This window comes from Martes martes (assembly GCF_963455335.1).
Source record: "Martes martes genome assembly, chromosome: 18".
In the NCBI taxonomy this organism is placed as follows: Eukaryota; Metazoa; Chordata; class Mammalia; order Carnivora; family Mustelidae; genus Martes; species Martes martes.
In genome coordinates, this window is record NC_137906.1 from 31,445,491 (window position 1) to 31,468,316 (window position 22,826).

The 22,826-nt window shown below is 51.9% G+C and overlaps 1 protein-coding gene across 2 annotated transcripts in view; it reads right to left on the bottom strand.

The window, feature by feature from the left end:
• SNX29 (sorting nexin 29) overlaps nucleotides 1-22,826 on the bottom strand; it is a 476,114-nt gene that overhangs the window by 142,797 nt on the left and 310,491 nt on the right. For both annotated transcript variants that reach the window (XM_080829802.1, XM_080829803.1), the window contains exon 16: nucleotides 21,076-21,192. In XM_080829802.1, coding sequence (XP_080685928.1) covers nucleotides 21,076-21,192 — 117 coding nt within the window. The remainder of the gene's footprint in view (nucleotides 1-21,075; nucleotides 21,193-22,826) is intronic.

Below are 22,826 nucleotides of genomic sequence, written 5' to 3' on the forward strand. Positions count from 1 at the left end.
CACACCCCCTTCTGCAGCAACAGCATCTACTCTGATCCGACCCCCATTTCGAGCTTCCAAGGAAGAGCTCCTTTTTTTTTTTTTTAAAGATTTTATTTATTATTTATTTGACAGACAGAGATCACAAGTAGGCAGAGAGGCAGGCAGAGAGGAAGGGAAGCAGGCTCCCTGCTGAGAAGAGAGCCTGACTCGGGGCTAGATCCCAGGACGCTGGGATCATGACCTAAGCTGAAGGCAGAGGCTTTAACCCACTGAGCCACCCAGGCACCCCAGAAGAGCTCCTCTTAAACAGAGGGTTATACGTGCTGGATTTGTTAAAAAAGAGAGAAGTCTAGAAAACACTGAACAAATGGCCTCACTCATTCTCATCTCACCCTCGGCGCCCACTCAGCAAGCACAGAAAACAAGACACGGAGCAGCTGGAAGACGCCAAAGCCATCTGGGGTTTGTGCGAACCCTAGCACCCAGAGCCACTCTCCCTGGGACCACGGTCTAAGAGGGGTACCCGTGTAGGATCTCCCAAAGTGCCTGCTGACACAACCGCAATGGCCACTTGGCACCCTGCCGTGGGCCGCCATGCAGCATTTAATAGCAGGAAAAGGTATGACGGATGTTTAAGCCACAGGTCTAAGCAGTTCTTACCACCGACGGGAACAGATGTGGGTGCATCGGATTGACCTGCTGGAGACATCAGACTGCCAAGCAAACGGAAGGAACCCGCCCTGTCTGTCACCTCCAATACGGTCTCCTTGCAAACAGGACACCTCCACCCCACAAGCATGCAAGGGTAGGGGTTTTTAGGGTGTCGCTGGGGAAACCCTCCACGTGAGCACTTCCAGCCCTGAACTCAGCCCCTCGCCTACTCTAGGATCGGGGTCAGCAAACCACGGCCCAGGGGCCGAATCCATCTGCTTCTGTGAATGGATTTGCACTGAACACAGGGACACGTACACATCATTTATCACCCGCGGCTCTTTCACATGCCATCCACAGAGCTGAGGGTGCACGACAGCCACAGCGCGGCCCACCTTCCTCAAACACGGACGACCTGGAGGTCATTTACAGAGGAACTTGGCCAACTCCTGCTCCAACGGATGGCGGAGCAGCTACAGAAAAATTGTGGGTGATTTCAGGGTAACATGCAATTCTTCCTGGTGGGGAGGAGGAAATGTCTGAGTTCCACAGCCTCAGAAATGAGGTCCAGAGGCTGAAGAACAAAAGGAGGCCCCAGATCGGGCCGGAGAAGGGGTCACTCAGGCCCTCACACCACAGGACGGCCTGGGTTGTCTGCTAACAACACGCACGGACGGTTTTTCACCATTTCAAGTGCAATGATTACGTCTGCAGATGAGCAGGCGTGCTCCCTCTCAAATCAAAGCGCAATGGCTCCGGACGGTTTCCTCCCAGGACTCTTGCAGGGTTTTGATTTCTACTGCTTACCAGTAAGAAAGCCACATCCTGGATGCTGCTTCAGGCCGCTGGGGTAGGTTGGGGTAGTGGGGTATCTGCTCTGTACTGATGAGTTTGGCTGCAGAGGTCCTCAGGGAAAGATAGAGAGCCTGGTGTCTCAAGGTCAGGCGGTCCTGGGTCTCGCCATGTACTAACAGTGACTCCTTATGCCTCGGTTTCCTTGTCTATAAAATGGGGCCAGCGCTCACAGCCTCGTCAGGTCTGCAAGCTGCCCAGCATACTGCCCATGCAGCTTAGCAAGCGCTCGGGAACTGCCACTCCTCCCCCTCCCACCCCACACTGCCCTCCCCGCTCCCTGCCCTAGCACAGCAGGAAGGCGGGTGCAGGCGGCTCCAAGCTTTCCAGTCACCCCTTTAGCTCGTGTTTGATCGGGATCCAGAAGCCACCCCGTCTCCTCCTCTCTCTGGGACATCTTGACGCCTGCTCAGCAGCCTCCGCAAGCACAGCACGCTGGCCCCCGTGGGGAGGTCGGGATGCTCCAGGAGGCGGCCGGCTTTCTCCCAGGTCCCTGCGGCTTCCAGAGCCCCTCAGCCCTGCCATGAGCAGCAGAGACCCGACACCACCCGGCTTCCCCAATGGGTGCCAGGGCACGGAGGATTACACTCTTTGAGCCTCAGAATGCAGACCCAGGCACCGCTCCCTTGTCTTTGACCTGTCCTTGCTTCTGGAACAAAGACCTTTTTTTTTCTTTCTCAGCCTTCATCTCTGTTATTTACAGTGAGCTGGCATCTGCATTTGCCACATGTTTGGGAATGATTTATCCCAGGCTACAAAGGGGCCCATGCATTTTCTATTCCTTATAGCCTCACAGTTTTCATTGATTTTAAAGCAGACCCCACTTCCTGAATGGGGGGTTTTTTAAAGATTTGAGATAGAGAGAGAAAGCGAGCAGGGAGAGGGGGAGAGGAGGAGAGAAAATCCCAAGTAGGGTCCATGCTGAGCACAGAGCCTGACATGGGGCTCAATCTCATGACCCTGAGATCACAACTGAGCTGAAACCAAGAGTCAGATGCTTAACCAATTGTGTGCCCCAGGAGCCCCGTGGATAGCATTTTACCGAGAACCCCAACATTACTGGCAGCACCACAGCTGCCCGACCGGACAGCAATGTGATGGCCGCAGATTGAGGGGCTCCGCATGGAGCCGAAGGGATGAAGAGCGGGGACAGGAGAGCCAGCTGCCCCTTCAGCGCCAGATGCCAGACCCATCGAGGAAGGATCCCCCCACCCCCGAGCATCCAGAGCGAGCAAGGCCCCTCCATGACTGTGAGATGACAAGCGTGTGTTGTGTTGTTGCAAGCCACCAGACTTGTGATCATGTGTCACATGTAGGGACGCCTTGCTCCGTGCCAGGCCCTGTGTGACACATGTCACGTACACATGGGGAAGCAGGTTCTGAGAGGCTCAGGGCTATAAGCGGCAGAGCTGGGAAGGGAACCAGGTAGTGTGGGCTCAGGAGTCCACAGCAGGGTAGGACACCGTCCACAAAGAGCACGGCTGTGGGGTGAGACAGGCCCAGGCCTGCACCTGCCACCCTGCCATCCCATCCAGAGCCCGGATCTCTCCAGCCTCGCATTTCACCGCGACCAAGCAGGCGGATACGAGTGCCCTGCCAGGCTCCCCATGGAGTCAGTGAGAGGAACTGAATCCTGCAGTGGCCTCTCCCGGGGCCCAACGTAGATGCAGCGCTCCCAAGTAGCACCTGAAGGAATACATAAGAGAGGGTCCTGGTGTCATCTGCTGCTAGGGATAGCCCTTTCAGAAGCCTGGGGGTGGGCGCTGGCTGGAAGACATACTCTTTCACGAGGAACATGATGACTACAGCAGCAAATCACTTCCTCAACTCACTCACCCAGCCCGGCCCGCTGTGCGGTCAGCTCTGGGAAATGCCAGATGGGTGGGAGGATGGGGGGGGCAGTAAATCTGTCCCAGAGAACAGTTAAGGCATCTGATAAGCCCTCGAAGTCCAGGCTGCAGGACTCCTGAGATTGTGGCACTGAGAGCAGAAAGTGAGAAAGAATTCCTGAAACTGAGCTCTCTGTCCACCGACACCAAAACAGCACCTTCCAGAACCTGCCTCCTGGACAGCCTGCCCTGTGATGGTCAGCACTGGAAACTAGCCAGAACTCCAGAACAGCACCTTCCAGAAATCTCACCGCTCCCTCCCCCAACACACACCAGTTTCTCCCACAACTACACAATGGCCTCATCACCACTGGGCAGCGCCTACTCGCCGGCGCTGATGACTGAGGAAGCCAATCAGCAAAGCCCTCAATTAGAGCCCCAAACTGTCACCACAGAGATCGCACACAAGAAGCAGGGCTGCCAGCGAGAAATCAGCCTGATTTTCAATCTGTCTTGTATCAATAGGCAGTAAATAATGAAGTTTTGCTAATGAACAGACGCCAGGCACGGGGCCATTTAAAAGCCATTTTATGATCACATTCCGCAACGTGGGATGTTTCCCCAACACCCTCTGAAGTGGATGACTTTTCACAAGGATGTGTTTGGAGGTAAGTCAAAGCAGCAAGGGCGCACAGCCCCGCACCCACAGCTGCCCCCAACTCTGCTTCTCACACGCTGATGACGGCAGCCAGGTCACTTCTCTGCACTGGGCTTCGTTTTTGCCCCGAGGAAACAAAGGGGCAAGGCAGAGGGGGAGACTGTGGCTGTTGGCGGCCTGGGGTACCCCCTTACCGAGAGCTGTGTGCGGAATGAGCCCCAGGATGAGCACCAAGTACCTCAGCTCTGTCCGCAGACCCTGTCCTCATGGTGCTAGTGCCTGGCTCAACACTGGCCCATGGACAAAGTCGCTTTCATTGGAGAGAATGCGGGGGGCTCGGGGGGCCACGCTGGACAGAGTCGCATTCTCTCTCTCTTCACCACGGCTGGGAGGGTGAGCAGCCCGGCACCACTGCTCACCAGGCTCGAAGCTCTTCAGTTACCCGACAGCTCACGTCCTTGCTCTTGCTGACCCTGGTTCCGCTCAAGGTCGGGCTTTGCTCGCTGAAAACATCCTGATACAGACACAATGGCCCCTTCCAGGTTCCAGCATTTCTTTTATTCTGTCTGCCTTCCTACGAAGGTCCAGCCCTAACGAGGAAAACCCAGAAATCCCTCAGTCCCTGCTGCCACGGAGAGACTGGGAGCTGGCTGGGGACACAGACCACGGCAGGCTCACACCTGATTCCCAGTTTAAAGCACAGTACCCAGAACTCGGAAACCCCAAATCCTCCCAACACAGGCACTGAAGGACCAGATCACAAAGACAAAGGCTTTTCATCCGTGGGCCCCCGGATAAGCTGGACCTCTGTGATCGGCAACGCAGCCACAGCCATGACCGCGTCCAACGTCACTGCCCGGGAGCACTAAGGAGGCGCCAGGCTTTCGAGCGCCACACGTACCATTTGATGGAATCCTCACAACCATTCTGAGAAGGAAGGTGCCACCTCTGGAGGTCACCAAGGGCCCCCACAAAGAACTCTGCTCTTTCCAGATGCCTGGCGAGGCTGCACTCCCCTTTCCCCCTGTGGTGAGATGCGTCTGTGGGACTTACCTTGCCACGGCACCGTCAGAGAAGCGATGCGTGTCCTACGTGGGTGGAGGCTTAGAGACAGAGTGGGCGTGGCCTGGCTCTCGTGCTCCTCTCCCAGCACCTGGGTCTGGGTGTGGAAGGTAGAAGAGATGGGGCAGAAGCCCCAGCCCCCCGGGAAGGGACACGTAATGCGAATGGGACACACTACTTTGTGTTTTCTGTGTTGACCTTTTGGAGCTGTCTGTCACTGCAACATAACCCAGCACACCCTTGAATCCTACACACCCACCCCCATTTTATAGATGGGAAAACTGAGGCTCAAAGAGGTCACACACCTTGTCCAAAACTATGCTGTTACTGAAGCAGAGAGGCGTGGGAACACGGGAAGCCTTGGCCCTTGTTCCTCGGGCTCTGAGGAGCTGTGACTGTCCTGCTAGCCAGGCAGCATGGGGCTCTCCCTGTCAGCCAGGCCCACGGCACTCCTGGCTGGAAACCGCAGGCACCAGAACAGAGGGGCCGGTCACCTCTGTGTCTGAGGAGTCCACAGTCCACCCTAAAGCAGAAAACATCCCAGACACCTAGCTCCCCCAACCCCCATACGTGGGAAGTCACAGGCTGGGGAGACTATTTCCAAGGGGAAGAGATGGAGACAGAAGGAGGACTTGAGGGCCGGACCAGGGAGGCCCAAGTACAGTCCTGGTACAGAAGTCCTGTATCATATATTCCTACGCACTCAACCGCTTTTTTCTATACCATCAACTCGAGAGAAGCAGTAATTTTGACTCTGATGCATCGTGACTGTATAGTAGACCAGAACCAGTTACAAGACCCTGTTTGTCCACAAAACAGCCCGGGATTGCTTAGAAGTGGTGTAGCTTCTCCCGGCGCTGGACCGACGAGAGCTTCCCCCACAGTGCCCCGCAAGGGGACAGCCAGGTGAAGGAGTACATGTGCTCGGCCAGTCCCCTGTGCGGAGCAGCCTTCTTAAATACATCCCGGTGGTCCCCATCTCCTGGCCTTCCTGCCCTGGTGTGGCCCCCTTGCCCTGAGTGTGCTGAGTGCCCCGGTGGCCTGCCCTACTGAGAGGGGAGGACCGAAGCGATGGGGTGCCAACTCCGGAGGTTAGCTCCTCACTGCCTCTGCCTTGCTGGTCTCTTCTGCGTTCACGGCTTGCTCACTCTGATCGAGCCAACGGCTGCCATGAAATCAGGTAGAAAGAAAAGAGGGGGGCCTCCAGCCAACAGCCCAAGAGGAGCCGAAGCTCCCAGATTGAGTGGCCTCGAGGAACGGAGGCGTCCGTGCAAGAACCAGGCAGGTGATCGAGGCAGCAGAGCCTGCCCCGGCTGGGCCTTGAGCAGCCTGCAGACCCAGCCACCGTGCTGACGGCGGCCTGACGGCGGCCTGGGAGCCAGAGGCTTCTGGACCCACAGCAACCGTGAGATCGTCAGGACGGTTATTTCAGAAGGTTGTTTCTGCCGCTAAGGTTTGTAGCAATTTGTTACGCAGAAATAAAGAACCAGGACAACCCCTGAACAAATGGGCCGGTGAGCTGTGGGCGCCGTCCCTTAGGGAAGAGCTGGCACACCGCCAAGTCAGCCCCGAGGGGCCTGTGGGAGCCGACGTCCTGGGCCGTCACATGCTGAGACTGCGGTCAATTCCAGGGGGTGTCCCGCACGTCAGCCCAGCTCCAGGCACTAGCACAAGGGGGCTCCATCCATACACCACTTGCACTGGTGTTTATCGATGTTCTGTCTTAAATCAATGTACCTATTTGACTTAGAAGATTTACTTAAAAATGGAACCACTCTAGCAAACAGCAGACCAGCTCTACTGGCTATACATAGAAAGCAAAACAGAGTCAACAGGTGCAGAACTGTAGGACGCTCGACGTGTTTGTGGTTCTGAACGCTGCCTGTGTTACACTCCCTTGGGAGGCCCTGGTCCCAGTTCAGAGACTCCCCTCCAGCTGGCCTCAGGGCGCAGCCCCGGCCTCAAGACTTCCAGCTACGGTAGCTGACCAGCACCCTGACCCGAGGCCCACACCTACTGCGGCAGGGACCCCGGAGTGACAAAGGCAGGAAAGCTGCACCAGTGCTGCTAAAAGTGCCTCCAGCCCCCCAAAAAGAAAACAACTCCCCTCCCTTGCAGGCACACACCGAGCTTAACACCTGACTCGAGCCACCGGAAATGACCCTGCCCAACAGCAGGACCATAGGCCCCTGCCGTGGGGAGTGTGGATCCGAGGACTGCACCGGGGCTCCTCCCTGGGCGGTCCTCCCCAGGGGGCTCCCTCACAAGATCACAGGATCTCTGAGCCTCAGACACCCCTGGGTCACGGGGTGGGTGTCTCACACGGGGTTCCCTCCACAATACAGACGGAGGGCCCAGGGGATGGCCCCAGGCCCACTGTCGCCGGTGCCCCGGGGAGCCCCTGACATGCAGGGAACGCGGACATGCATCCAGGGGACCCATCGGCCGGGAGTCACCCACACTGGATCGGGGGGGATGGGCACGACTGAGGCCAGCGGGCAGGAGAGGGGCGGCGTTCTCCATGCGGCCCGGGACAGAGGGGGCCCATCTCCTCCAGCCAGCCCCGGCTCTCCCAACACCTATTTCTCCAACAAAGCTCTGGCTCCTTCTGATAGCCCCCAAGGAAAGCACGAGTTCTCTCTGTGACGGACGAAAAATCTCATACTCAAATTGGAAACCGTTTAAATCGAGACATCAGGAAAATCAGGGGCGGGAGACATATGATAGCTCCTTACACATGACAGCAAATAAAAAAAGAAAACAGAAATGTTGATCGTCTTGTGACACCAACACGCGTGGTCCCTCGTCGGCGTCTGGAAACGGCACAGGCTGTGTAGCGTCGGTCACGTTCACCCAGTATTTTCTGGGTACCCATGCTCAGGACGCTCCAGGGAGAAGTGGGAACGCCCAGTCATTCGTGCAGCAAGTGTCCCACAGTCTGCACCTGGCACTGGGGACACAGGCAAGCATAAAAGGATGAAGGAGGGAGACGGCACACCAGTGCCTCCATGCCAACTAGCGGTCAGTGCTGGGAAGAAGAAAGCATGGGGGTACTATTTTATTGGGGCAGGATGAGACGGTATCTGACCCCCTACTGTGGATCACTAAGACGCAATATCTCATCTAATTTAAACCTCATACAACTCTCTCTGGTGGGCACCCCCAGTCCCGTTTCCAGACGAGCACGTGAAGACTGGAAAAGGATGCCGCTTACCCACCCCGTCACTTCCTGGTCACAAGCACTTGGCAACAGTACCTCTTGGACTGGTGCCTTTGTTTCCTCGTCCCTAAAATGGACATGAGAGTACCTACCTTCATGGGCTGACTGCCGCACGTGAAATACTTAGGAAAGAATCTGGTGTACGCTAAGTACTCAATAAATGTTACCTGCCGTTGTAGGCTGGAGTATAACTGCCACTCCCCCCACCCTTTTTTTAAGGACTTCATTATCTGATGTCGAAGTGGGAAGACACTCCTCACCAAACCAGTGCATAATACGTACAAAGGAACCATGCTAACTATGCCAGCATTCCCTCTGCCTCCAGGCCTGTCCGCCTGACCAACCCCTACTCATCCTTCAAAACCCAACTCCAACATTTCCCCTCTGGAGCCCTCCCTGCCAGCCCCATCAGTCACTTAACCAAACACTGTGCTACTACCACAGCCTTTCCACAGAACTCCACCTTTTGTTCACACATTCATTCAACCAGTGTGTCTCAGGAGCCAACCACCTGTCACACGTCATCATACTCCATCATAAGTACGCGTGAGCTGTCTCTGGGTCCCCTCCACTGCACAACCAACTTGCGTCCAGTCGCAGAAAACTTAACTGGGTCGAGTTCAACAGAACCAACTCATAAACGCAGGAGGGCACGAGAAAGGCAGACACAAAATCGGTGGCCCGGTGGGGAAAGGAGGATTACAGGAATTCAGAGGCAGTCACGGATAAAAACAACCAGTCCTGACAGGGCCACAAAGGCCTGGAAAACAAGCTGGACCCCAGGGAAAGATTTGGAAGGGAGGGAAGGAAGGAGATGCCAACTCATGCTCATGAGTGGAGAAAGCCACGTCTCAGCCAGATGTAAAAAATAGGGAAGCTCATGTATATACCTCTGTCTTTGTGTCAACGCATAGTGCGTCTGGAAGGACAGAGACCAAACCACTTCCTAGGAAAGATCTCTAGGAGAGGGACACTTGTATTTTGTCCTCTCTTCAACATATGGTTTACATCTGTATTATTTCATTTCTTTCCCAAATATATTCTTGTTTATGTAAGTTAGAAAAAAAACTAGAGGCATGTCTTCTGAAAGACAGAAGGCGGAGAAGCAGGGCCAGGCACAGAGTCGGAAGAGCAGGTGCACATAAATGCAGGGGCAGAGCTCCAGGAGCCAAGAGCCAACAGTCAGAGGCGAGGAAGGAGGTGAGAGTCAGGTGCTGCTTCAGCATCTGCCAGATTCTTTTTACAACAAAGCTGAAAGAGACATCAGCACCGTACCAGGGTGCTGGGTGTGACAGATGGTCGTGGGCCTTGCTGTGATGGGAGGGAGATGATGCCCAGGAGAGGTGCACACACTCATGCTGTCAAAGGGAGGGATACTCCAGGATAGCCAGAAGATAAGAAAACCACTTTCCCAAGGGGAAAAAAAAAAAAATCCAAGGGGGGACTTGGGCTTTTCCAATGTCATCAGAAACTTTGGCCAAGTCAGATCTTCAATGTCCAACTGACAACACCAGGCATACCTCAAACCACAACCACACTGGTGTGCACAAGTTTTTTAGTATCTGGTAGAAAACCGTTTGAATCCTGGTCGATAAGATCATTTTTCTTCAAAGTAAGAGCAGCCACTCCGCAGTCCCCATGGAAAAGGCTCGGGAACGTGGTGGGCAAGGCCAAATGGCACCTGTCCTTCGAGAAGAGGTCATTTCCAGAAGAAGAGACTAACGGAGCCGGCAGTCCCACTTTTTTCAAATTCATCAGGAATCCCTTTAGCCAAGATGCATCTGTTCCAATCCAGTCACATAATCTGCTGGTATCCCAGAAGAGAGACACCACAACATATCTGGGCAAAAAATACTCTCGATCCCACAAACCAACAAGCCAGGGACTCAATTTCCATGAAACCTAAAACAAAAACAGGATTTTGTTTTTCTGGAAGAACATAAATCTACTTGAATAAGATGGGGAAAGCTTCCGGAGGAAACTGTAAGGTCATTCTGATACCTAGATGCCTCTGAGTTAAAAGTGCTTACTGCCCAATGCAGCAGCCCTGAGTTTATAAAGGGCCAGGAGAGGAGAAATGGAGATGGGCCTTTATTTAAAAAAAAAAAAAAAAATTATAGAAATTGGGAAGAAACTTTAAAAAAAAAGAGAAAGTCACATGCAATTGGAAGGGAAGGTAGAACTAATCAGAAGCACAGAGAAAAATTTATTAAATTAAGGAATAAGTACATATAATTTATCTAGTTACACGGTTTGTACAAGTATTATCATGTGGGTAGGAATCCTTAGAAATATTCTATGTGTTAATTTAGCAGAAACAGATTAAGTTAGGAATCAATGGATACGTCTTGATGGGAAAGACTTGTAAGACACGGGAGTGACAGAACGGAACAGGTCGGAGCTGTGTACATTTCGAGGATGACAAAAAGCGGTCCAGACAGTGCTACCGTCTGACCACGTGGGACAGAAGTCCGAGCCCAGACCCACCTCCACAGATCAACCTCAGCACACCAGTGGGTGCCTCGATCACAGGAACCCCTCTTCCATGCTAATGACATCACACTGAGAAACCTACGAGCCAATAAAACACACGATGGTTGGGAATAAGCAACACAGGGTCTGCAGGTTGCTACTCCTCACCCCCTGGAGAAGCATGAGTGTAGCCTGGGAGCAGCTTCCAGGGAAGGCAGAGTGAGGTCACAGCTACCTTAAGACATAAATAAGAACGGGCACTGCGGGCACCAACACTGTGTGCAGTCTTGAGCACGGGACTTTGGTTCACCGGAACATGAGCATCCGGGTCACGTGAAAACCAACATGGAAGAACGGGCTCATCTCAGGAAGGACTTGGTGGTAAATAAAAGAGAGGCACAGGTCCCGTGGGCACCAGAGCATCCTGGCTGCCACTGCCTGCCACTGCCTCGTGATCTTGGCTTCTCTTCCTTCAGAATCAGGGCCAGGAAAAGTGCCCAAGTTATCCCATCTAGACCTCGATCTCCAACCAAACCACAAAGCAGTCAAACCAGTGAGATGCAAATCAGGTAAAACAGATTCTCATCTTTGACCTTCCCAAGGGCAGAGCCCGCATCTTGCGTGTCCGCCACAGCCCTGGCACGCGGTCACATTCTGTGTAAGCCAACCACACGGCACATGAGCAACCAACAAGCAGGCTAAGCCAGGGCCGCCAATCCCCCTCTCGACGCACAGCTGAAATCATTACGGAGCACGAGGTGTATCAATCTGGACTGTTCTGTACCTCGCTGGTGTTTCCTATTTGCATCGATATGAGACCCACTTTGGGGCAAAGCTTGCACATGCTGCATCTGCCAACAGACACAAAACTCTCGTCTTCATGAAAATGTATTTTCAAAGTTCTGCACCCATAAGCCCTGGGTAGCCAGGTGCTAACCGCCCGAACCATCAGCTGGAGCCTCTGGGTGCTCCCACGTGAAACCCAACCACCCATGGGGACGAGCAAGCCAGCCACAATGCAGGGCCCAGCGTTTAACCCCGGCACGTGGGGGGAGACAGACTGGCCATCTGGAGGGCCCTCTGCTTTAAGAGCAAGGAGCGCGTGTTCACTCAGGGTATTTGCCTATGGACAGAGATACTGGGCTCCAAGAGGGGCTTTTATTCTGCGGCCCAGAGAGGTCTAAAGCAGGTTCTGCAGGCGTCCTTCTGGATGATTTTGTGTCAAAAAACTAACATTTCTAAGCTAAGCCTCTATGTGAGACATATTTTTAGTAGCCTCTCTTAAATGGCACTTTTAAAAATAATCTCCTTCAAGACGGTAGACGATTAAAACACTGATGGTCCAAGTACTGAATTTAAAAGCCTCTTATAATTTGGGACACGATGTTTAGAGCTGCCGTGGGGCTGCAGACAATTTGGTACTTGATCATTAGATATTCTGCAAGTGCCACCCAGCTGAAAAATATATTTCTTATTAAGCTTCTCTACTTAAATAGCATCAGCCCCCAAATGAGATCACTCCCTCTGAAGGCTTTAACGATACCAAGAAAGTCCCAGGAAGCATTTCATTTCAAAGTATGCCATATTAAAAAACTTCGGATGAGTTGTTTTTTTTTTCCATCCATCTCGCCCCTGAATTTTAAATTACTTGTCCTCCTCTCCCACCGGCTCGGTCATTTCCACAGTAGAGGAAGGTGTCCCGTGGAAACACCAAGCAGCTTAGAGCAAGGATTAAGAGCAAGTCTATTACCCAGCAGGAGCCAGGAAGGCACCTTAATGGATAAGCAAGGTTCCTGGTTAACAGTGTTACCATGGAAACCACAGGTGCACGGTCAGATTTACACACCAAATGCGCCAGCAGTGACACCATGCACAAGCCCAAGAAGAGGGAGAGGAACATGGGGCCCCTGTCTCAGGGAAGCTAGCGGTCTCCAGGGGAAACAAAGTTCAGCACAAAGTGGTAAGAGAGCATGACAAATGCTGGTGCCCCAAGAGCCATGGAAAGACAGTTTAGGGGCTCAACAGAGGCTTGGGAGGGGAGCAGCCAAGAGGGGAGAGCTCACACAGGCTTTCAGGGAACTTGATCCTAAGGCAAGTCGCTTCACGGGGGCCCTGTGCAAACCACACCAGTTGGTCGAGGAAGAGAAAGTGGAATGTTTGTCAAGACGGCTGCAACGGACAGCGAGCTTCTCCACGCCGCACAGCAACGTGAGTGCTCACGGGAGGAGAACACGTGGGAAGGAGCAGGGAAGGCAGAGACAGAGCGAGCCAGCTGCAGACAAAGGTTCAGGCATGGGCACGAGACAGGCAGGCAGACAGAGACCAAGGCACCCATAAGGGGCAGAGAAAGACAGCTGCAGACAAAGGCAGAGGCCGAGGGACAAAGAGAGGAGCAGAGAAGCAGGCAGAGCGGTAGACACAGGCACAGGAATGGAGAGAGAGAAGCACAACGGACAGAAGAAGGAACAGAGAGAGGGGGGCTGGAGAAGAAACGGAAAGAATGAGGACCACCTGCTCTTGCAGGGCCACCATGGAGGAGGCCATGGGTGCCCGGGCTACGGTGCAGCTCAAGTGGCCGAGGCCCCAGCCAGCTGGGAGTACGTGGAAGGCCAGTTGGAGCCAGACGCTGCACCCCACGGCCACACAGCGTCACCGCCTCCCCTCCAGCCCCTAGGGACTCCTTGCCTGGGGAAGTCCCAGGAGACAAACCACGCGTCCATGATGCCCTCGCCAGCTACTACGTGGGTAATGTGGCCCTAACCTTCCCAAATGCATTCCTCCAAAAACATCTTGGCAAAGATGCTCCTTGGGGAAATAATGCTAGGAAATAACGCATATAGCGCATGTTCTGTCTACCCCCTTTGGAGAGCTAGGAGGCCCCATGGTGAGAAGTGCTACAGCAGAGAAACCCATGGAACATGCTCTAGACTAACATTTTTCAAGGTAATTCCATCACCATGCCCCCCTTTCCTATAGGCACCAACTCTGCACACCCTCTGAATCATTGTTCTACTTTTGGGAAACTGCCTCCTCTCGATTCCAAGTTTCCAAAAGAGCCCTTTTGATATCAGGATGAACGGATTAGGAGGCTTAAAAAAAGAAAGCCACTTTGATGTACAAAGTGAGACGGGGAGACAAGAAAGGGAGAGATCCATTTTGTAGGAAGGCAGTGGCAATGTGTGAGAGCTTCAACCACAGAGGAATGGGGAGTCTTTAAAACCACCCAGTGTGTTGGCCTAGAGCACAACAGACACTACATTTTGTTTGAAACGAACAAAAGGAAAAAAGTAAAATAAAATAAAAGAGTAAGCGGCATGGTATTTAAAAAATGACAAAGGATGGGATCCACATTTGGGGCTACCACAGAGCCACGTGCCCAGGACTGAGTCATGATACCTCTCTGCCCACACCAGCCGCCCCCTGGTGTTAGCTGGGCGGAAAACCTGCATCTCTCAGGCGCAGAGGACAGAAATGCACAGGAACACCAAGCACAAGGTCAATGGCTAACAAAGGGGGAGTCCCCTCTCCAAACAGACAGAGAGGGGACGGATAAGAGTGTAGTAATGGGGTGCAGGTGGAGGGGGAGAGGGGTAATGGGGCAGTGACATCACACACCTGGAGTCAGACCCCACAGGCATTTCTTCCGCCTCCGGGGAGGGGATCCAATTTAAGGGTGCTTGGGACAGAGAAACAGAGACCCACCATGGGAGCAGAAAAAAAGAGGAATCCAGCTTCAATTATGTAAGGTGAGACCAAGTTCGCTTCCCGAGCGGGGACAAACTTGCAGGTAATGAGCCGCTTGGCCTCCAGCTCTCCCCGCTGAGGACTTTAATTGACCTCCCTGCCTTACAATCTTACAAGGTTCTATTACTCTGTCTCCATTTATTATTCAAAACAGGAGCTGTGCTCCCAGAGAATTCTCAGGGCTGTAATCAAATCCTGCTAAAGGAAAAAAAAAGAAAAGAAAAGAAAGAGAGAAAAAACTCCGGCACTCATTCACATCTTACACCAGAGGGGGAGAAAGAATAATGAGCAGAGTCCTAAAAATACTTACATTCAAAAAAAGAAAATGAAAAAAACTTCAACCCCTAATCCCAAACTCATTCTTAAAATAAGTGACTTGGCTTAGAAGTCTGTAATATCACAAAAAGATAGCGCTGAGAGCAAACCACGTCCCTGGCTCCTATCTTTGCAAAAAATGATTTGGTCCGTGCAGTGCTCTCGGGCTCTGCACAGATGAAAGTTCTTGTGCAGCAGTGAGCAGTCACGGAGAACCTACTGTGTGCGCCGTGCCGCCAGGCGCTGTGTGCTCGGAGATGAAGATGCCCGGGCCCTGCCCCAGCGTTCTCCGGCTCCTCACCCAGGGGTGCCACATTACTCCCCGATTCAGAGAAGAGCAAACAGGAGTCTCCAAATAAAGCCGACTCTGTGCTGCCCCTGAGGCCCTCCAACACCCCCGGTGGTGTGGGAGGAAGTCTAACCTAGGGGCAGCGGAGAGCCAGACCGCGTGGAAATGAAGGGAGGAGAGGCTGAGATTCCCTAGCACATGCCTCTCACTAAGAGAAGCCTCCAGAACTGAAACCCAGCTTCCACCTTCCTCCTTCTTTGGCCCCTGCTGTTTGACTCTGGGGAGCTAAGCAAAGTGGCCCTGAGGCAATGATGACAAGGTCAACGTGTCCCCTGGGGCTCACTGACCAAATGGCGAACTGTTCCCATAGCCTTCGGGCCCTTAATGACCACTTTCCTCTCTCCTCCCTGTGGCCATCACAACCTGCCTGCAGGAAAGGACGACAGTCAGGGCCGCCTCAGTGTGAAGGGATGTCACTGTCCTGAAGGGCATTCAGACTCGAAGCAAAAGGAGCAACGCCTGGCCAAGAGAAGGTAAGCGTGCATGTCAAAGGGGCCCAGGAAAAATCTGGATTCGACCACCTCCTACCTGCAACTTTCATTCATTCGCCCAACTCTCCACTCAGTGAGCCAGCCCACCTTACCTCGTGCCCAGCACAGGAATCACTGGGCCTCAAAGGGCGCAGGAGACAGAATTTGCTCTCATGGAGCGGAGAAGACCGGTGACAATCAACGTGGTATACCATAATGAGGCATGGGGGGGCCCTCAACCCTTCTGTCTCATCTGCCGTATAGTTTTCTTTTAGACTCTATTTATTTTTGCCAGAGAGAGAGAGAGAATGAGCACAGAAGCAGGGGGAGTGGCAGGCAGAGAGAGAAGGAGGTTCCAAACCCGATGTGGGACTCGATCCCAGGACCCTGAGATCATGACCTAAGCTGAAGGCAGACGCTTAGCCGACTGAGCCACCCGGTGTCCCCCAGTTACCATATTTATAAAAGACGGTAACACCCCCACTTGTCACAGGTTTCTCTTCAAAATTAAGTGACAGAATGAGCGTGAAGACCCAGCGCACGCCTGACACACTGTCAGGAACTTGATAAATCGTGAACTGGTGATGGATGCTGGCTCCCTCCCACCGAAGGGTTTCCTCCAATAGGTGGAGGAAAATGGAAGGTGGTGATCATCCTCTCCAGGGCCCTGGAAATCTTCCAAGGCACAATCTCTCGGGCTTCACCCTGCCGAGCTGAGTCCCACGGACTGCCAGACAGCCTTCTAATCCAAATGTAGGATTTCACAAGAATGTCATGCTCCCCGTTATCGTAAAAATAAAAATGAGAAACTCAGTATCCATCAACAGGGGTCTGGTTAAATAAATTATGGGATTGCCAGTTCAAAGGAACACAGTGTAGCTCTTTAAAAGAATGAGGTGGACCTGTATGTAAAATAAAATTAAAAAAATGTCTTAACTACATTGTTAACTGGGGGCGGGGGGGTGGTGGTCATATTCCAAACAGTGAATAGACCAGGCAACTAGTTACTAAAACATTTGGGAGCATGCACACAACTCACTCCAGCATCCCACATTTCTGGCAAGACAAAACCAACACTAGGGGTCATTACTGACTCTCAGGGGAATGCCGGGGGGCCAGCAATAGGACAGAGATTCACGCACTTTTCATTACAAGCTTTCAGGTTACTTGCCTTTTATGGGTCTACCAAGATTTGTCAAGTGTCCAAAATTCTTCAAGTTGCAATTGTTTAAAGAGAACTCCAGTCTTACAAGGCACGCAGATCTGTCAGCTCTCACTGTAGGACCTTGGCTGAGTTAGTCCATATCAGAGCTCCAGTTTTCTCTTATCCAAAACAGTATCATAATAGTAATTACTGCTAGGGTCACGGATGATTAAATGGAGTACTAAAACCTTAAAAGTATTTCAATTTGGGGCCCAGCTCAATACATGCTACCTGTTAAAACAGGAGCTGTTGACTTAGAGCCGCTGGTCCGCTGCTTTCACCGCCTGCAAGGAGAATGCTGCACTGAAGGCACTTTCTGGAAACGCACCTGCCAGGAGCCACTGATCCTTCCTCCAGTAGAGAGGACACACAGGCCCTCCTCCAGGATCCACACTGAGTCAGGACCAGGACCAGTCCTTGGTCCTCGTCTGCCAACAAGTCCCCCTCCGGTAAGGCGGGCCTTGGAGTATGTCGGGAGGCAGAGACACAGGAGCCACTTGCCTGCCCCCCCACACCGAGTCCACTCACAGTCCGAAACACAAGTCAGCACAGTGAGTTCCCCATTCCTGCCGCCCCACTGTCCCTTCTCAGCGAGGGGGCCACAGATGGCAGGAAAGTGAGAAGCCACACTGCCCAAGTCTGTTACATGAGACACAGCTGGGAAGGACACAGAGAGGGGCCCTCGGGACCTTGCCTGGAAGGGCAATGGGTAACACAAGGGAACCCACCCATACCTGTTCTCCCCAAGCCCCCAGAGCCGGTGGAGCTTGAGAAAGAAAACAGACTTTGTGGATTCAAGCAGAGCTTGACTCCAGCTCCATCATCTCCCTGGAAGATTCGGGACCTCTCCACGCCTCAGTCAAGCTGTAACACGAAGATGAAATAACTCCCACGGAGGGTTCTTAGTGCAAAACAGGTACTTAGGAAATGTGCTTCCCTCTTCGGAAGACGTGTTTCTCCCTAATGAAAGAAATCCACAAAGCTCTCGTACACAGCTTGGACATGTGAGGGGTGATGGAAACCAACTCAGTCGGGGACCGCACCACAGGGCTGTAAGCACAGGCGGTGACAGTCACATGCTGACATCACATAAAGGAAGTACACACCACCACCTGTGAGGGCAAGGTACCCCCCACCCCCTCCCGGAAATACCTGAAACTCATCCGGATTCTACAGCTAATGAGCAATTCAAAGGAAAGAGAAGGACAGAGGAACACAGTAAGGGTTACCATGGGGTTGCAGCCAACAAAATACTAAATAGTAAAACAGTTCAAAAGGCCAGGTTTTTCAATATTAGCAGAAACGGGAGGAGGACATGGAGGGTACGGTACCAATTAGGAAGCTGAAAAGACCTATCACCCAACTGCGCTGTTTGCACGGCGCTAAGACCCTGATGAGCGCAAATAAAAAATTTTTCGAGATAAATGAAGAACACTGAACACTGATGGGACATTTGAGAATATTAAGGAATCATCATTAACTTTCTAGGTATGATGATGGTACTGTAAATACATTTTAGTGATAAATACTGAAATATCTGTGATGAAATAATATAACTTGGATATGCGTCCCAATAATCTGAGTTGGGAAGGGACTGACCTGAGTAAGAATGAGTCAACGACGAACCGGAGTTGATTACTGCCGAAGCTGAGGGGTGATGGGGTTTCATTTAATGATTCTCTCCTTTTCCACAGGCTTAAAATTTCCCCCTTTTATTAAAAGGCTGCAAGTAAGCCATAGGCTGGTAGGGAATATTCAAAACATGCATAAATAAAAAGACAGGTAAGAACCCTCTAGAAATCGGCAAGAAAACACATGCAACCCCACAGGAAGAGGAGCAGCCGTAAGTCCCAGAAGTGGGATACCGAAATAACGAACTGGCAAGTGGCAAGGTGGTCCGCTTCACTAGAAAAACACAAGTTAAAACCCGCCTCACGCCCAGAAGTGTTGGTAGGGATGTTTAAGTGTTGGCAGGAACCCCTGCACGCTGACAGAGGAATCAGAAACAGGTATTTAAAAAGAAAAAACAAAAACAAAAACCAAGTAAAGCTCCGTGACGTTTAAAATACTGCCCCGCACAGCTCTTGGGCTCGGGTGTCAAGGGAACAACCATGCAGCGGACGCAGAAGTGCTAGTACAGGACTGCCAAGATCCACAAGGGACAGGCAGAGCTCATGCACTTGCCGAGAGAAACACCGCCCCAGAGACAGTGATGTTCGCAGGAGAATTAAAGCTCCATCCCAGCCCCCTGATGCAAGGGCCAATCCAAGAAGACACAAGCAACCACAGGGCATGAAAAGAAGGCAGTGAGATGCCATGGCCAGTTCCAGGTGGTGACATGACCCAGGGTCTCCCACAAACACGCAGCAAGGAAGACAGTGGAAGGAGAGCTGGAGGAGGGCGTGACGCACGGACAGAAACATCAGCGGGTGCTTTGATTTGTGCACAGAGGGGGCGCGATGGTGGTGGGCAGGGGCTGGAGGAGGGAGCAACGGGGCATTGGGGTTTCCTGGAGCAGAGGACAAGCTTCAAGAGACGGAGGGGCAGTGCAGGTCACACCTAAGGCCACACCACCTCGCACTCAAGACTGGCTAGGATGGTACGTTTCAGCCTCTGTTTTACTCAAGTCAGAACAACTGTGTTAAAATGAAACACAAAACACAAGAGACATAACCAATGACAACACGCGGACCCCACGTGGATCCTAATTTTTAAGACACTATAAAAAGTTACGGAATAGTAAGAAGTTTGAGCACGGATATCTGAGGGTATAAAAGAATGGAGAGTCATGGAGAGATGGTGATAGATTTATGGTTTCCTTTTTTTTTTTTTTTTTAAAGAGTTTAAGATCTATACAGAGTGGTCTATAGAGGAAGTAACATCTAGTATCTGAATGAAAACAACATAGAGGGGAGAAGCAGGTGTGGTAACTTCAAACGAGACTATCACCAAGGACAGCTCTACCTGACGAATCTGCTAAGATTCCTTCACCTCTGGGCATCTGACACAGCACACAACAAACCTTCCAAATGAAGAAGGTATTATAAACCCTAGAAGAGGATGAAATGCTCTCAGCATCGTGGCTTGCAAGAGCAAAACTATGTGAACAACCTGATTGTCCATTAAAATGGGACCGGGTTTCAGTTATCCTGGTACTTCCTTCAAGACAGAACTCAAAAGTCAAGGAACTGAATGAACGAGACTGGACACCCTCCCCCACCACCACTGATGATGGGGGTTCGGCCCCGCTGCTCAGGGAACGTCTGGCAATGTCTGGAGACATTCTTGGATGTTGTCACGGCGTGGGGTGCTACTGGCCTCTAGTGGGTAGAAATCAGGGGTGCTGCTGAACATCTACAGGAAGCAGAGAACGACCCCCACAAGTGGATGCCTGAAGCTGTGGACGGCCCTGACCCCTCCGTACAACCTGCTTTTTCCTTTATGTGATGCCTATGACAAAGTTTACTTTGTAAATTCGGCACCTAAGAGATCAGCAACAACAGTGAATAGAGTAATTTCAACAATATATGTAATGCAAGACGTGAATGCGGCCTGTCTCCAAAATATCTTACTGTCCTCTGTTCTCCCTTCTTGCTCGTGGTAACGTGAGAGGACACAACGCCGACATGAGGAGACAGAGGAGAGTGACGGAGGCGTTGTCACGTAGCGTTCAGCTAACGATGACCTCCTGACAACTCGTCAGAAGGAGGGTCGTCAGCTTCTAGATCGTGGCAAGGGACCAGCCTAACGGACCCGAAGAATGAAGGGAGCTACGGTGTTAAAATCCTCTGTAAGATCTGTGTGAGACAGTCCTCAAACCACAATACTGACTTAAAAACAAGGTTCAGGGAGATATAAACAGGTAGCATTACATTAATAACGGTTACAACATTAGCAAGCATTACGTTAGTACAGGTTACCCAAAAACCAAGACTGTTGCTCATGGCAATGTATGTAGTGAATATAAAAACAGGAAGAGGGCTATACACAGATTTCAGAATATTGACGACAGGACGTGGTGGGGCATGAAACACCGCAAAGGGCAGGCTCCAAACAGAATTGGTATCATCGTGTCTGTTCTTCCTGTTCCTGCCCAAAGCAAACCCAGTGCAGAGGTTAATGCACGCAAAATCTGGATGGTGGGTACCTGACAGCTCACTCTTTCAGTCTCCCTGACATTGCCAGCACTGAGCAAACTTAACAGTGTGACTGTGGAAAACAGAGGTAGAAGAGCGAGGCTGGGACCTTCCCAGGTGGGAGCACTCACCGGTCCCCGAAGGTCAATGAGCTCCTGCCTCATCTGGGACACAAGGGCCTCCTTGGCCACCAGGGCCCTGTGCAGGCGCTCGTTGAACTCAATCAGCTCGCCGTGCATCTCCGCCACCTGGAACACACAAGCAAAACACGGTGAGGCTCAGCGGGCCGACCCGCGCCCCACCCCCAGGCACGGGTGCCACCTTCTCCAGGCACTGCCACTCATCAGCGAGGCCCCAGGAAGCTGTCTGGGCTCGAGACACAACACTGCTTAGCTATGGACTGTGCAAACCTGGCTCTAGGTCGGACACATCTGTGACTGGGTTGCTGTGACTACTACAGAACCTACGGTCTGAAGTTCACGGTCCGAGAGGACCCTACCAGGTCATTTGGGGCCTTCGCTTTTTATCCTTCATGGACACTTCTCTAGAAAAGGCTTTCTTCCTCATCTGAGTTGTGCCTGCCAAGAATTACTCAGCTAATGGCATGCTTCTGTTTCTCAGGACCTCGGTTCTGAAAACTGGGAACACAGAGCCAGAGCCTCACGGCGATGGTGACAGTGATGGTGACAGAGTCTGCTGCAGTGGCGTAATGAGCCCTCAGTCACCGCCTCATCTTTGCCAGCGACATCCCTTCCGAGTGCTCCCCGCATCTTCAAGATGCTGCTCCGTGAGGCAGGTGCTAGTATTCCTGCCTTAGAGAGCGGCAACAGCACCACAGAGTAGCAGCAGTCAGCTCAAGGTCGTACCGCCAATGGAGGGCTGACTCCGGGGACTCGGCTCTCGACCACCGGGCCAGACGTCACAACTCTACCCCTTACACCTTGTCCACGTGCAGCCCGCTCGGGCCTGCCGTAAGCCCTCGAATTTGGGCACGTTTATTCAATACCTTTGGCTCATCCCAATGAAATAAAGAGAGGCCGGCATAAAGTAGTCTATCCCTGATGTAGAAAATGAACCCCAAGTCTTTCCACCTATCAACTTACGGAAAGAACGAAGATATCCTTTATGGGCAAAACTGAGTAATTTCTCTGATTACATGAGTGATCTTGTTGTGGCTTAAGATCAGATTCAACTACGATTTATTTAAACATTTTGGAGAGATGTGAGATGTCATCTTGCCATGCTCCTCAGGAACCTTGGAAGAATCTTGCTACCATCTTAAAGAGAACCCCTCAAGAATTTAGAGGTCAAGAGAGTCTCCCCAGCGCTGTCCCCCTGCTTTTCGCAAGAGGCCACCTCTCCCTTATATTCTATTTAAGACAAACCTAATATCAGACCCCTTATAATAAGTGCTACATATGAAATATAAAACATAATGTCAGAATCAAGAAGGGGCATAGGGAGACGTTTTGTGGGAAAAGAAAGGATCATTAACCTAAGTCTTGGGGCCTCAGGAGGAGTAAAGGGTGGTCCTCCTTTTTTTTTTTTTGATATGTTATATAAAAGGTAAAATGCATAAAAGGAAATACACAAAATATTAACAATAGTCAAGGGACAGATTTTCTTTGCATTTTTTTCTACTTTTCCTTACTTTTTAGTTTGCCGATAATGAACACTCTTCCATTTATCAGTGGGTAGAACCACTGGGACCCTTTAAGGAATGAAAATTCTTCACCTGAAACTAAAGGCAGCTGTAGTACTATCAGCACAAAATGCACGGGGCTCCCAATCACATCCTGAGGCTTCCTTCAGCTTGCTCTGTGAATCTCCACCCCGTTCACGGCAGACCCCTGCCCCCCAGCTGCCCACCTCTTTCAAACCC